General features: G+C 49.1%; 1 protein-coding gene across 1 annotated transcript in view; it reads right to left on the minus strand.

Annotated features, from left to right (window-relative positions):
• Positions 1-15,007, minus strand: part of MYRIP (myosin VIIA and Rab interacting protein) — a 194,283-nt gene that overhangs the window by 68,439 nt on the left and 110,837 nt on the right. Inside the window, exons 6-8 of the mRNA XM_004377307.2 lie at positions 14,195-14,292; positions 13,905-13,985; positions 11,555-11,698 (exon numbers count right to left, since the gene is read on the minus strand). Coding sequence (XP_004377364.1) covers positions 11,555-11,698; positions 13,905-13,985; positions 14,195-14,292 — 323 coding nt within the window. The remainder of the gene's footprint in view (positions 1-11,554; positions 11,699-13,904; positions 13,986-14,194; positions 14,293-15,007) is intronic.

The following is a 15,007-nucleotide window of genomic DNA, read 5'->3' on the forward strand; positions in this document are numbered from 1 at the left end:
GTGGCCCAATGGTCAATGTACTGGTCACAGGTTAATGTGGCCCAAAGGTCAATGAGCTCTCCCCATCTTAACCCACTGCCATCAAGTCCATTCTGACTCATAGTGACCCTATAGGACAGAGCAGAACTGCACCATAGGGTTTCCAAGGCTGTAAATCTTTACAGAAGTAGATTGCCACATTTTTCTCCCATGGAGTGGCTGGGAAACCCACTGATTGCCCCCTGCCCAGGCTGGGCTGGGGGTTCTGGGCTTCCTCTCTGCTCACTTGTGCTTCCCTGAACTCTACTGCAAATACCTGTCTTCTTGCCCAGTGTCCCCACTAGACTGTGAGCAACTGAGGGCAGGGATGGTATCTGGTAATGGTGACTTACTTGTCCCTGGCACAGTAACTGGTACAGTATTGGAAATCAACAGAATTTTGCTGCGGAATTGAGTGTGATTTGGGGTTGGTTACAGGATGGATTTCCAGAAGTGCTTTTTTTTTTTTTTTTTAAACAAGCTTCTTGGACAAAATTGGTGAGCAAGAGAGAGAAATACAACTCAGCCTGCCATCATCCCCACTTACATGGAGGGCAAGGTCATACTTGGAGGAGAGCGAAGCTAACATCATGGCAAGTGGCTTCCAGCCGAGTCTGGCTTCCTTCACTCAGTGGGTACAGCAACCACTGATCCAGCCCTCGTCCTGAGCTGTTCTCATGATGCAGCTTGACAACAACCAAGGTTTCCATGGAGCCACCTATGGGTTAGCTCAATCCTTAGCAGATAATGAGCAGTTATCAGAGAGGCCAGAGATCAAGGCTGATGGCCAGTAGGCAAGTGAAACTATTAAAAATGAAGGAAAAATCATTCTATGAAAACTCCCCATGTATTAAGGGGGACATACCCCTGGCACCCCTCCCACCCTGGTCTGGGTGGGGTTCCACCTGTGTGATCACAGGGATCTTTCTATGCTCTGTTACAGTTATACACCGACTGGTTGACTCTTCCACAGACTGTGATCTCCCTGAAGGCAGGGACGATCTTTTAGGTGTCACCCTTAGTCCTGTGTTGGTGACTGAATTTGCAGGACTGAAGACACAGCTCTGGCCTACAGTGGGCAGACAGCCTAGCTGCTAGGTGCAGTATTACCGCAGTCTCATGTGAGCCACTTTCTACCCCGCTCTTCCCTTTCATATTCACATGCTTCTCACTATAAATAACTGAATTCATGTTTAAAAAAGGGAATAAACAATATTTAATATTTCATTTTGCAGTCGCTCAAACTATATTTTATGCATGTATGTATCTGTATGTGTCTGTAGAAACTATCTGGGGGCCATTTCTATGGGAGAAAAATGTTTCCCTCACCACCTACAAAATCCAAGACCAAAAAATGAAAAGCCCCTCTCCTGTCCCAACAGGGAAGACAGGTCGTGTTTTTCATGAGAGTTGGGATGTCAGTAAACTATTGCTTCCCACTAAAAACAAAACTACAACCTGACAGTCATAAAAGGTCCAACAAACTGTCTCCAACGGGTCCCAGGACACTGCCTGCCCAAGTTCCCAGGCACAGCAGAAAAGCCGCAGTTCTGAGACCCAGACCTGATTATGCCACGAATTCACTGAGATGATCCCATAGCCCAGAAGATGGCGCCACAATGCTTTTACGCACCAGCTAGTTCAACTCGTTTGGTTCCTGGGAAGCCTTGGGATTACTCGAGCACATTATTTGCTCATTACTCTGGATGGGCCCTGTATGCCCACCTTTCTTTCCAAGCCACAGCCTTTGCTTTCCTTCTCTTCCTCTTATCGACCCTAGGGTCCACGGGAGAAGCAGGGCCGGTGATGTCAGGAAGGGCTAGCCGGAGTTACAGTGTCTGCCCATCGATGCACATGGTCTGGGAAGGGCTGACGGAGGCCATGGGTTGAAATGTTAGCATGCCAGAAAGCCTTGTAAAGACTGACTTGGGAATCTGAGCTTCCAAACAGGTATGGCATCTTAACTCTTCAGGCACTAACTAACGGATGACATGTTAGGTATTGGGTCAATGCCAGCTCCTCCTCTGGCTACCTGTCAGATCTTGGGGAAATTATTCAAGTGTCCTAAGCCTCAGTTTCCTCATGTAAAGGGGTTAGTATCATGCCTGGCACACAGAAAGCACTCAATAAATATTAGCCAATATAATACAATAGCATTTATTAGGCCCAGGGTCCTGTGTGGCACAAAAGGTTTACACTCGACTATTAACCCTGGTGGCACAGTGGTTAAGAGTTCGGCTGCTCACCAAAAGGTCAGCAGTTTGAATCCACCAGCTGCTCCTTGGAAACCCTATGGGGCGGTTCTACTCTGTCCTGTAGGGTAGCTATGAGTTGGAAGTGACTCGACGGCAATCAGTTTGGTTTTGGTTTTATCAGCCGAAAGGTCGGCGGTTCAAATCTACCCAGGCCACAAAACAAAGGCCTGGCGATCTGTTTCTGTAAAGATCACAGCCAAGAAAACCCTACGGAGTAGTTCTACTATGTAGCGCACGGCTATGAGATGGAATCCAGTCGATGGTAACGTTTTTGTCGTTGTCTGTTTGTTTTTACCACTGAGTCAGTGCAACATACCTACCCTCTTACTAATAATCTGAGTGAGGCCCAGAGGGGTTGAATGACTTGCCCAAGGCACAGGGGGTCAAGATGGAGGCAGGGTTTGAGCTTGGGTCTGTGTGGCCGCAGTCAGTGCTCCACGCCCTCCTGGTGCTGGACCTGACAGGCTTTGCTGAAAGCTCGGGAACAATGCGCTCCTGGCTAGTGGTGCTCCACCCAGCAGGGATTGTCACGTGAACCAGCTGGCTCTGAAGCTTTGGATGCAACGTGCAGTGAGGTCACCAGTTACCTTTGTTATACCTTCCTTTGCAGCCCCCGCATCCTCCATGCTGGCAGCAGCCAAGTCTTCTACCCAGACCTCTTGGAAGGATGGATTATTGTTATGATTAACAGCATCATCAACAGGACAGGCTCGCTGTGGCACTGACCATGGCCTTGAAATAGGGTCTTCGCTCTCAAAGAGCCCACAATATAAACAGGGAGATAAGAACGTTCTCAGTATCAGGGTTTTTGGGCAAAGGGGTCAATATTAGAGGCCCATGTGATTAGACAAGAAGCCTTGGTGGCTCAATGATTAAGGGCTTGGCTGCCAACCAAAAAGTTGGTGGTTTGAACCCACCAGCCGCTCTGTGGGAGAAAGATGTGACAGTGCTTCTGTACAGATTTACAGCCTTGGAAACCCTATGGGGCAGTTCTACTCTGGCCTACAGGGTCACCATTAGTGCAATCAACTTGCTGGCAACGAGTTTGGTTTTGGTTTATGAACAGACAACTAAGACATGGCTATGCTTTGTATTTGTAGGATCAGACCCAAACCCCCCACTACCGTCCAGTCAATTCCGACTCACAGTGACCCTGTAGGACAGAGTAGAACTGTCCCATACGGTTTCCAAGGCTGTAAATCTGTACAGAAGCAGACTATCACATCTTTCTCCCCTGGAGCAGTTGGTGGGTTTGAACTGCTGACCTTTCAGTTAGCAGCCGAGCACTTTAACCACTGCACCACCAGGGCTCCTTTAGGATCAGACACAGCCGTTAAATTCACCCCAACAATTACAACAGTAAATTAAAAACAAACAAACAAAAAAAACAACTTTATTTCTGTGCTACAGACACTCGAGAGAGAGAGGCAGTGTGAGGAAAGAAACGACAGACAAAGCGAAAGGCGGAGGGAAACAGAAAGGGGTAAAGGACGGGCCAGAGAAAGAGTCAGAGACTCATCTCAGTCGTCAGCACAGAGTAAGCGTCTGACCTCTGCTGTCATCACCATTATTATCAGTAGCATCACCATATTATTATGGAGATGCCTTTTTATATACACGCGCCCAAAGAGACAGGTTTTTAAATGAATAACAACCCCTGTGCTAGCGCCTTTTAGGATATTGCATCTGAAGGCTTTGAAAGCCGGGTTGCACCGACCTCCTTCCCTGTCTTACTGGCAGAGAGCCACACAATAAGGGAGGAAATTAAAAAGGGAACAATCACACTGGACTTTCATTTAAGAGAGTGGATCAGAAACTCTGCATGGGGATGGACATTTGGGTTTGGGTTTTGTGATCAAGCCCAAGTACTGGGGCCTGCGGGGTTCTGAGACTCTGTGTGAGGTGCCAAAGGTGTCCAGGCCATTGGAGAACTGAAGAGAAAGGGGGACATATTGCCAGGAGACCACAGGTTTGGGGCCTCCCACGGTCTGTAGGTCAGAGAGCCCTCCTCAGGATATCATGATGGCCATTCTTAAACTTCGCAGCCTGTTGGCATCACCCGGGGAGCCTTTGGTTAAAATACAGATGCCTGGGCTCCATCCCCACAAAAAAACAAAACCAAACCTGTTGCTCTCAAGTCGATTCCAACTCATAGCAACCCTGTAGGACAGAGTAGAACTGCCCCATACTGTTTCCAGGGAGCAACTGGTAGATTTGACCTGCTGACCTTTTGGTTAGCAGCCATGTTCTTAACCTCTGTGCCACCAGGGCTTTGCCCCAAGCCCCTTGATTCAGAACCTTTGGAGTAGGACTCAGGTAGGTTATGCTGCTGAGCATCCAGGTGGAGAACACCTGGTGGAAAAGTGGAAGGCCCACCTTCTCTGAAGTTCCTGGGAACTGAAACTCTATCTGCTGGTTAGTGTCTCGGTTCTGGCTGGTGTCCAGATATACCTCTGCTTTTAAGCCCTCTGTTCACCCTTCTTCTTTATCTAAACCCCTCAACCTGTGCTATGCAATACAACTTTCCAGAAAGATGGAAATGTTCTATATCTTCCTTGTCCAATATGGTAGCCACTAGCCACAGGTAGCTACTGAGCACTTAACACGTGGCCAGTGTGACTGAGGAACTGGATCTTAAACTGTATGCAATTTTAATTAATTTAAACCTAAATAGCCATGTGTATTCATGGATAGCGCAGCCCTAGAACCTTTGAGCAAAAAGGACCTTGGAGATCACTGAGTCCACTGCTCTCATTTTATAGAGGCAGAAGTTAGATCAAGGGCTTTGGGTCAGGAAAAAGGCATTCAAATCCTGGCTCCACCGGTCACTAGTCGCGTGACCTTAGGCAAAGTATGTTTACACTTTAGCCTCACTTTCCTTATCTATATAATGGGTCCAATAATGTCTACGTGTCCACATTAAGGTGGGAGTAGAAGAAATAACGCGGTAGGCAAACACAGTGCATGTTACTGTCATTCCCATCTCTTCCCCACATGGACCTTGTCAGCAGCTAGACCCACAGTCACCCTGCTGTGCAACTCTGGGGACACCATTCACACTGCATTCTACGTGGAGGCCCCTGGAGTTGTGCAATATGGCAGCCTTCCAGGCCCTAACTTCTGTTTGTGGTCCTAACATCGGGACCACTCTCCCAGCACAGGGTCTTTCGTCACAGGGGACCAGGGCCAGGTGTGAGCCAGCTGCTGGGAGAAGGTACCAGCTCAGCCTACGTGGGTGGGAAGTGCGCTCAGCCCTGCTGCATGTAGCAATTGAGAAAGCTGACCCTTGTCCACGGGATATGCCTCCCCTTGAGGGTCCAGGCTGGCCCCACTGTGGCGCTGTTAGAGCAGAAGGGTTGGGGCTGCCTTGGGCCCTGGCTAAGAGAAGTCAGGCCAGTGTCCCTCTGGGGGTCAAGACCTCGGTGATCATATCAAATGGAAGTCTGGAGGCAGGAGGGGGAGAGCAATAGAAGAGAGAACAAGGACAAGAGGAAGAGATGGAAAGAGGTAGAACAAGGTCAGGGGCAAGAGGAGGGGTCCAGGCCATTTCCTGCAATCCTCCTGAGTGTGTCTGTGGCTCATCTTCCTGGGCTGGCCAATGTGGGGCTGTAGGTTACCTGAGTTTGCCCTGTTAGTCTGTTAGTATGGATGGCTAGTGACAAATGGGAACAGGATGAGCAAATCTATATCACTGACTTGAACACTGGTAGTGTGCTGGCTTCTTTGCCCCTAGGAGCAGCTAGAACTTGGTATAAAAACCAAAAAAACCAAACCCGTTGCTGTCAAGTCAATTCCGACTCACAGCGACCCTATAGGACAGAGCAGAACTGCCCCGAAGGGTTTCCAAGGAGCGGCTGGTGGATTCGAACTGCCAACCTTTTGGTTAGCAGCCGTAGCTCTTAAGAACTTGGTATAGGCCTTTCTAAATAAGCCAAAAAAAATCAAGAATCAATGCATTCTTATCACTGAGGGCTGGGTAATGGGCAAACACTCTTTCCAGAAAATGCTTTTTAAAAGCTCTAATCACAGAGCTTGTTCTAAAATCAAACCAGAACCTAAAAATGACCACTTTATCAGGGTGTGGAGCCCCATTTCGTTTTTGCTGGGACGTTAATCAATATGCTGTCCTTCCTTCTCATGTATCCTGGGAACCAGAAGGGAAGGAGTCAAGTCCAGGCCCTGATTAAATCCCCGCAAACCGACACATTGTGCTGACAGCCGTCCACAGACCAGCATCTGTGGGACGCCCACTGAACACCCAGTGCTGAGCTGTGGAAAAGCCAGAAATCAGTGACTCCTCACAATCGGGAAGGGGCTAATAGTACTGGTGGCTGAAAGGGGTGAACTGTGCTGGGGACTCAGCTGGGTGTATAATGATTTCTCTTTATTTTCAGATTCAGGTCACTTTGCTTGGGACTGATCCCCATCATACAAGCGTGTATGGGGAAAGAAACAGTATGCACTTCTTCCTGCTTGATATTGTTGACAAAAACACGCTCTTTGCGTATTGAAAATCATGGGATGTGAGAACCTACAGAGAGAGGACAGGTTGGGACCTCCTTGGTCAAATGTCCAAGTGAAGGGCAAAGGCTGCAGGAATAGGAGCCAGATGATGATCTTGTCCTTTCTGTAAGGTCCCCACCTGCCACCAGGCCATATGAACTGGGTCGTTAAAATGTTACGTGGGGAGGAGTGCTCACCCAAGTGAGTGTATCAGTACCCACTGTGGGGCTTTTTCAAACTATAACCCCGAGTTTCTCTCCCACCCACTTCCCACTAAGGTGAATTCAAGTCTGGGGAAGATGTCAACAGTTTGCCAAGCTTTACACATCAGAGACTCAAAGGATAATTTAGAATTGGGAGGAACTTCTGTTAGGCCTTTGGCTCCTGTACCAGAACCTAGAAATAAATCAGATTCTGCTATTTGACTCAGGACAAAAAGGAGTAAGAAATGTGTAAGCTCTCTCTACGTCGGTGTCAAAACTGCAGCAAGGCAGTTCTGCTGTGCAAGAGGCAGGCATTTGGCAAGACCAATTTTCGGATGGGACATGAAATCCTGAAGGTATTGATTTGAGCAAACCAGATGGGAGTCTTGTGAAACTTTGGTGCCTCTGAACGTCTGTCTCCATGAAACAGCCCGGGGCCAGGACTGTGTCCCAAGTGGACGAAGTTCCTTCCAGAGAGCCCGACGGGCAAAGTGGGGGATTCCCCTGGGGAAATGTCCTTGCCATTTATTTTAAGCTGCTTTGGCCAGTATTTGGCTGACGAGTGGATAAAGCAGTTCTGTGCCCACTGCAGAAAGGGGTATGCTGCAGCAGGTAGTCACAGGTGCCCACTGTTCTGACTCATGGCACTAAAGCCACTGCCCTACACCTCATGACAAACAGATTGTGTGACTGGTCTCTGTGAGGTGGGAGGAATACCATTTCCAGCTTTAACTTTGGGTATGACAAGAAGACCCAATGAACATCTGGTGGGAAAGCAGGCATTGTGCAGCCAGAGCCCCCAATGAAACAGGAGACAGCAGAGTGTAGGACAATGCTGAGTCAGGAGACGTGGGCCCTAGTCCTGACGCCACCACTTAGTTCAAGAGTAAACTGGCCTCAGTTTACTCCTCTGTCAAATGGGGATAATACAGAGTGCTCTCACACAGATCTAATCAAATAACATGTGTGAAAGCCTTGTTATAAATCTTGTCTGCTGCACAGAAGAACTGCCCCACTATAGCTTCAACATCAATTATAGAGAGAACTTACACATTACTTTTTTTTCTCATAAGGCAAATAGCAGAATATGATTTATTTCTGGGTTTTGGTATAGGAATAGGCTTAATGGAAGTTTGCACATGATGTTTATACAGTAAAACCTGGAAAAGCCAGAACCTGTGTAATGCACAAACCTGTCAGAGAAGGAAAATTCAAATATTTTCCCCCAAATAGAGAACAGCATTAAAGTGGTGACTGCACCCTGTCAAAGGTGGAAACTTAATGAGACCTGGAAAAACAAGGCCGTCCCATCGGGTTCCAGCTCTCATAGGTTTCGCTGTATAAAGGAAAAGTATTGGCCATATGCTATTATCACTACAGATGTTTGACAATTCCTTTCTTATTGCTATTAGTACTCAGGTTTTCTACAATGACCTCCCAGACCCTTTGATCACACAGGGTTTGCATGAGAACTTCAGCTTCTGTATACAGCTGCTTTCAGCTGATGTGAACAGGAAAAATTGGGAAGGGTCTGTTTCTGGGAAAGTTAGGTCTCTTCAGTGCCAGGGGAAGTGGGACACGGTTGGAGTCTCCCTACCTGAAGGAAGTATGGGTCAACTCCAAGACGCAGCGAGTGGACAGAGACACTTCAGTGGGTGAGTTGAGACAGTGAAGAGAAGCAAGATGGTGCCATCTGCCTGTGTGGCGGGGGGACCAGGCTGGGGACAGGGCACTTGTGAGGACCTGAAGTGGGGCCTTGCTGGTGCGGGGCAGGGTGGCCTCTGAATTGGAGCAGGTGGGTCAGTCAGGGATACACAAATAGCTGCTGCTTTTTAAGCCTGGAGCCTAGCTGACCAAAATACGGTGAAGTCCACCTCATAACTCACGCAGATTTCCTTAATAATATAAAACTAATTGCTGTCAAGGCGACTGACTCATGGCAACCCATGTGCGTCAGAGGAGAACTGAGCTCCAGAGGGTTTTTATAAAAAAATTATTTATTTTGTTGTTGCTGTTGAGAACATACACAGCAAAACATACACCTATTCCATTGTTTCTATGTGTATTTTCCAGTGACATTGAGTACATTGTTTCAGTTGTGCAACCATCCTCACCCCCCTTTTCTGAGTTGTTCCTCCTCTTTAACATAAACTCATTGCCCCTTAAGGTTCCTATCTAATCTTTCGAGTTGCTGTTGTCATTTTGATCCCAGATAGTCATCAAGTTTTCAATGGCTGACTTTTTAGAAATCAGATGCCAGGCCTTTCTTCTGAGGCACCTCTGGGTGAACTAGGACCTTCAACCTTTTAGCTAGCAGCTGAGCACAGTAACCAATTGCACCTCCCAGGAACTTCTACCTTCATAATATAGTGACCTTGATTTTGAACTGTAGTAATAAAGTAATGATAGTAAGAAAAATAACTATCATTTAGGGGCTGATGCCTATGTGCATTTCTCATTTAATCACTTGCCACTCTGCTCTCAGTCACTGTTCTCCAGCCACATGACCACCATTGTTCCTTGAACATGCCAAGTCCGTTTTTGCTCAGAGCCTCCGTGTATGCTGTTCCCTCTGTGGGAATGCTCTTCCTGCCACTGCTCCCAAGTCATGGTTTAAAGGCACCTCCCAGGGCAGGCTTTCCCTGGCTGCCCCCTAACCAAGCTTTACCTGCCCCGAGTTATTCTCTCCCTCTTTACAGCAACCGCTGGAATTTGTACCATGTGTTTCTTTGTTGTTTGTTTATGATTTTTCTCTTCCATTAGATGATGAAGTCCATCGTATCTGCAGGAGCCCCTGCCTTTGCATCACCTAACACAGCATCTTGGCAGAGCAGGAGCTCAAGAAATACCGCATTGGCTGCACAAGGAATCCTCAGGGCCATCCTTTGGGGCAGTTATTATTCCCATTTTACAGACAGGAAACTAAACAGCTGCGCAGGGTCACAGAACTAGTTAAGAGCAAATCCAGAATCCCACCCCCAGGAGCATCAGAGGCAGGGCCCAAGCTCTCTGTACTTGCCCCCAATCCCTGGACTCACGGCTGAGTCTGGGGAGCTGTGGGGATTTCCACTTCCTACAGCCCCCAAAACTTGACTTGACTTGTTCAGTTTGCAGAAAGTACATCAAAAAGACACAACATGCAGGACAGCCTCATGAATGCAGCCGCAGCCCAGGAACAGCAGGGGGGACTTGGTGAAAATCTGAACAACAGGCTGTCTGAATCACATTTGCTGCTGCCGGGCCCAGCAGGAGGCCTTCCCCTTCACCGCCTGAGGGACACTCCCTTCTCTCAATTCCGACTCCATTTCCAGGCTCCACCTCTCAACTAAGCGTCCAGTTACGAGCTGTCTCATCTTATTCCCTTGTTCTCAGTCTTAATCATATGCCTCTTGCCTTGCTGACCAGATTAGAGAGTCCTGGAGGGCAGGGACGGAGGCTTCTACTCCTCGTATTCCCCTTGATGCTCAGTGCATGACAGCAAGCAGTGAACCCAGCTGAAAGCATGTTGGCAAGGGAAGGGTCTGCTGATAAATCAGTGCTATTAAGTCTCTGATAAACCCATGAGGGCCTTCCTTGTTATCCCCACACACCTGGCGGCTGGTGAGAACATGGGGAGAGCTTATGCAGGTGAGGCTCTGAACGTCATTTCTGGAACTGAGTGTATACCACGTGGCGGCTTTGCACAATCTTTTCCAATCTATTCACTCAGGGGCACAGATGCCACCAAACCACTTGGAAGAGCAGGACAAACACACTGCTTTTCACATTTCTGACTTTCAGTTTTAAATTACACCTGCAGGTGGTCCCACCACTTACCCTAGTCCCTTGCTTGACACCAGTCCCTTGCTTTCTGGCTGAACCTCAGTCCAGAAAACGCAGTTTTCCAGTGGCTAGCCTCCGCCCAGCTCCCTCCCCAGCACTCTGTATACCTCTCTGCTGGAGCGAATTCAACAACAAAGGACTTCATAGACTCAATGACTCCAGCACAAACAGCCCAAGACCCTGGGGCCACAGGCAGGGCTTTGTGACACTGACTCTGTGATTCTGCCTTGGGGCCCACAGTGTGACAGCGCAGATGTGACCATGCTGAGCACGGCCGGTGATTTTCTTGCCGTCACCGCTCGGTTTCAATGAACCAAGTGATCTAAGTTGTGAGAATACACACGACCCTCCTAAGGCTCTTTTCCCCTCAAAGTACCACCCTTCAGAATGAATAAAAAAATGTAGCCTGTCACCAAACTATACAGTACATGTAAAGATAGTTGAAATGTCAAATGTTTTATTACGTATGTGTTTACCACAATAGAAAAATCATATTTAAAAAATGCAGCCTATGGGCATTTTTGTTTTTCCTAAATTGGTCTCTGTGTAAAGCCCACCTCCATCGTTTTCAACGGTCCATGTGTGTTTATTCTCTCACTGCTCCCTGCCCCACTCACACACACGCCCTCTCTCAGTCTCTCTTCCCTGCCCTTCAGTAGCTTTCTGCTGCCCAGTGGGCAGGTGAGTGCAGGACAGATGGGTGACTGTGGTGTCACGTCTGCGTGGGGTGGGCCAGCATTGCTTGGGACTCACCCAGAGGGTGGCGGAGGCTCGGGGGCCTCCTGGGGGGGCTGTGGTCCCCTCATCAGCTGCCTTCACACCACAGCTCTGGGACTGTGGCCACTCCGGCTCGGCTTCTGCTTGCTGCTCACTTTTGCTCTTCTGCTTCCTTATGATCTGGTGAGGGGGCGGGTGACAGAAGAGGCACATTATTAAAGAGACTCCCTGGTGCTGTGTAGGGTAGCTGGACCATCACCGGGACTTTTCCACTTCACAGTTTAGTTCAGTGGATTACCGGCCGGTTTCAGATCTGCCTTGCGACAGAACAACGCAACCTCAGCCTGAACATTTCTACAGCACTTTTGCTGTTAGCTGCGCTTGAGGCGGTTCTGACTCATGGTGACCCCGCGTGTGCAGAGTAGAACTGCTCCATAGGATTTTCAAGGCTGTGACCTTTCAGAAGCAGATCACCAGGCCTGTCTTCCGAGGCGCCTCTGGGTGGGTTTAAGCTGCCAACCTTTAGGCTAGCAGTTTAGCGCTTAACTGTTTGCACCGCCCAGAGCTGCTGCACAGCCCTTTACCGTCTGCAAATAATCCTCCAGGCTCCTGGGGGTGGGACTCTGGATTTGCTCCTAACTAGTCCTGTGACCCTGAGCAGCTGTTTCCTGCCTGTAAAATGGGAATAATAACTGCCCCAAACATCTTCTGTTCATTAAGTGCCTACTGCATGCCACGCTCTGTTCTAGGCACTGTATGTTCTTCACTTCCTTTCATCCTCAAGACAATTCTAAGAGTTACAGGCTATAGTTCTCCCCATTAGACAGATGAGGATACAGGCGCGAGAGGTTAAGATACCAGAGAAGGTCACATGGCTCAAACACTAGGCCTAGATCTCACACCCCGAGTCTCTGGCTCTAAATCCTGACTTTGGAGCCTCTGCAAACCCAAGAGTCACCAGGGATGTTAAGCTCGTTTGCATCACTTGTCGGCCATGGCCACTTGGATTTAGTGAGTCCAGTTTCCCAGGTCTCTGGCCTCCCAAGTTCCTACGGGCAGAAAGCAGCTGAGAAAACGCTGAACCATCGGGAAGGCATGCTCTTCAGTGTTCTTTTAGACCAGAGGGGGGATAAAAAGGAAGGTCAAGAGCTGAGGAGAGCACTCACTGGAAGTTCCTGTCCAGGCGCCTGAGCCGGGGCCTAATCAAGGCACATCCCCACCTCCAGAGCAAGGAGCTGGCACGTTTGCCCGGTGGGATTTCAGGACTGCCATGGGCCAGTGACTGCCTCTGCCTCCTATTCTTCCCCTTTGCTGTGGGTGGGTTTTACGCTCTCTTTCCGTCCCTATTCCAATGTTATATGTTGGGTACGTGGGGGCGGACCCTGTGTTTATCTAGTTTCCAGGTCTCCAGCTGAAAGGGAGCTGCATTTGGAGTGAATGCACTTTGAACTGTGATTGGATGAGACACTTTGGGGGTCTTTGGATAGGGTGAATGTATTTGGCACGTGGAAGGGGTGTGAATTATCATGACTAGGAGGGATGACTGTGGTAGACAGGATTATGGGCCCCATTTTTTCAACACACCCTGTACCCAGCCATTTGCCATATGACTCTGCGGTCCAGCCCAGCATGGGGAAGGCATCCTCTCCAGCCCTGTGGCTTTGAGCTTGACCACGTGGTTTGCTTTGGCCAGTGAGATGTGAGGAGGGAGTAGGTAACTCTGTCGGGCCAAGCCTAGGCCTGAAGGGAGTTTCTTGCTCCCCTGTGCTTCTTCCACGACAAAATATCTGATGTACGCCCCACACCTTAGGCCCCAAATTGAACACACTGCAGCACACTTGATCCTAACCGCAGCTCAAAGTAGAGCCATCTGTCATGTCCCAGCCTAGATCAGCTGCACAGATGCATGAGCAAGAAAAAAATGATCCTTGTTTAAAGCTACAGAGTTTTGGGGTGGCTGTTTACTCAGCAGTAATGAACTGATACACCATTTAAATGGACAGCTTGGGGCATGGAGGTAGCGGGATGACAGTCAAGCCTCTTCAGTAAGAGACTGTTCAGGAAGTGTGGGAAGGGGATACCATCTAAAAGATGCCTGCGTGCACACGTGTGTGTGTGCACGAGCATGCACACACACACACACCCCAAGAGGCCTAGGGAACAGGAAGCCAATGAGTAGCCATGTGCTGAGTTCTTGGCTCCTCGCCCACTAGCTCAATCCTTAAAGGCAATCAACTCATACTGCTTAGAAATGGCCCCCAGAGCACAAAGGGCAAGAAGGAGCAGGCACAGAAGAAAGGGTGCTCAGACCTTCCCCATGTCTGCTCTTTAGCTCATCTGGGCCAGGGCGGTAAACTGCAGCCCCCGGACCGCCTGGGCCACCTACCTTCTGCAGGATAGTTGTGGCCAGCTCCTCTGTCAGCTCCTCCTTGTGGTCACGCAGGTAACTAGCCTCGTTCTGCTTATCCTGTAGAGGGAACGGAATGGCTGTCTGCTGTGGGTGGGTCAGGGGAGACTCAGCAATCACTCTCTCAGGACCAGTCATGCTCTCCTGACCACAAATGCAGGGATAGGTGGGCATGGCTGTTGGGACACTGACTTCCCCACAACCTGAACTTTCTCCTGGAAGCAGGACGCTGACTCCCAATCCCCACAGAGAGAAGGGGAAGGCCATACCAGGCTGTCCCCATAGGCTTCTGCTTTGCAAATTGCTTCTTCAATGGCCTCTTCAGCCACTCGTAAGGCAACAGCCAAGGTGTCCATCATGCTATGTCCTAGACAGGAAACAACATAGGCCACTTTTTGAAAGGAAATGACAAGTACAATGACTGTTCCACACTGAGCTCTTCTGCTTACATCCCTCAGTGGCTGCAGGATACACTCCAAGCTGTGTACCCTGGCACACAAGCCCTTCTCACCTGCCTCACTGCCTCCCACTCATCATCCATATCCCATGCCCAGCCACAAGAAGTTATCTGCAATTCTTTGAAAGCTACCATCTCTATCCATGACTCTGTTACCAAGATGGTTTCTGGGACCCCAAGACTTGGCCCAAGGGTTCTTCCTCTGAAAAATCTTCTCAGATCCCCCCGACCTTGCTCCCGCCCACTCCCACGCCTGGCTCGATGCCCACCCAAGGTGCTTCCACAGCTAATGGGCTCACTCACATATGAGCCAGATGGGCTCCATCTCCTTCCTCCCATCAGATTGAATTGTGTCCCCCCAAAATATCTGTCAACTTGGCTGGGCCATGATTCCCAGTATTGTGTGGTTATCCTCCATTTTGTGATTGTAAGTCTATGTGAAAAAGGATTAGGGTGGGATTGTAACACCACCCTTACCCAGGTCACATCCCTGATCCAATGTAAAGGGAGTTTTCCTGGGGTGTGGCCTGCACCACCTTTTATCTCTCAAGAGATAAAAGGAAAGGGAAGCAAGCAGAGAGTTGGAGACCTCATACTACCAAGAAAGCAGTGCCAGGAGCAGAGC

The sequence above is a fragment of the Trichechus manatus genome, unplaced genomic scaffold (genome assembly GCF_000243295.1).
Source record: "Trichechus manatus latirostris isolate Lorelei unplaced genomic scaffold, TriManLat1.0 scaffold00049, whole genome shotgun sequence".
Classification (NCBI taxonomy): Eukaryota; Metazoa; Chordata; class Mammalia; order Sirenia; family Trichechidae; genus Trichechus; species Trichechus manatus.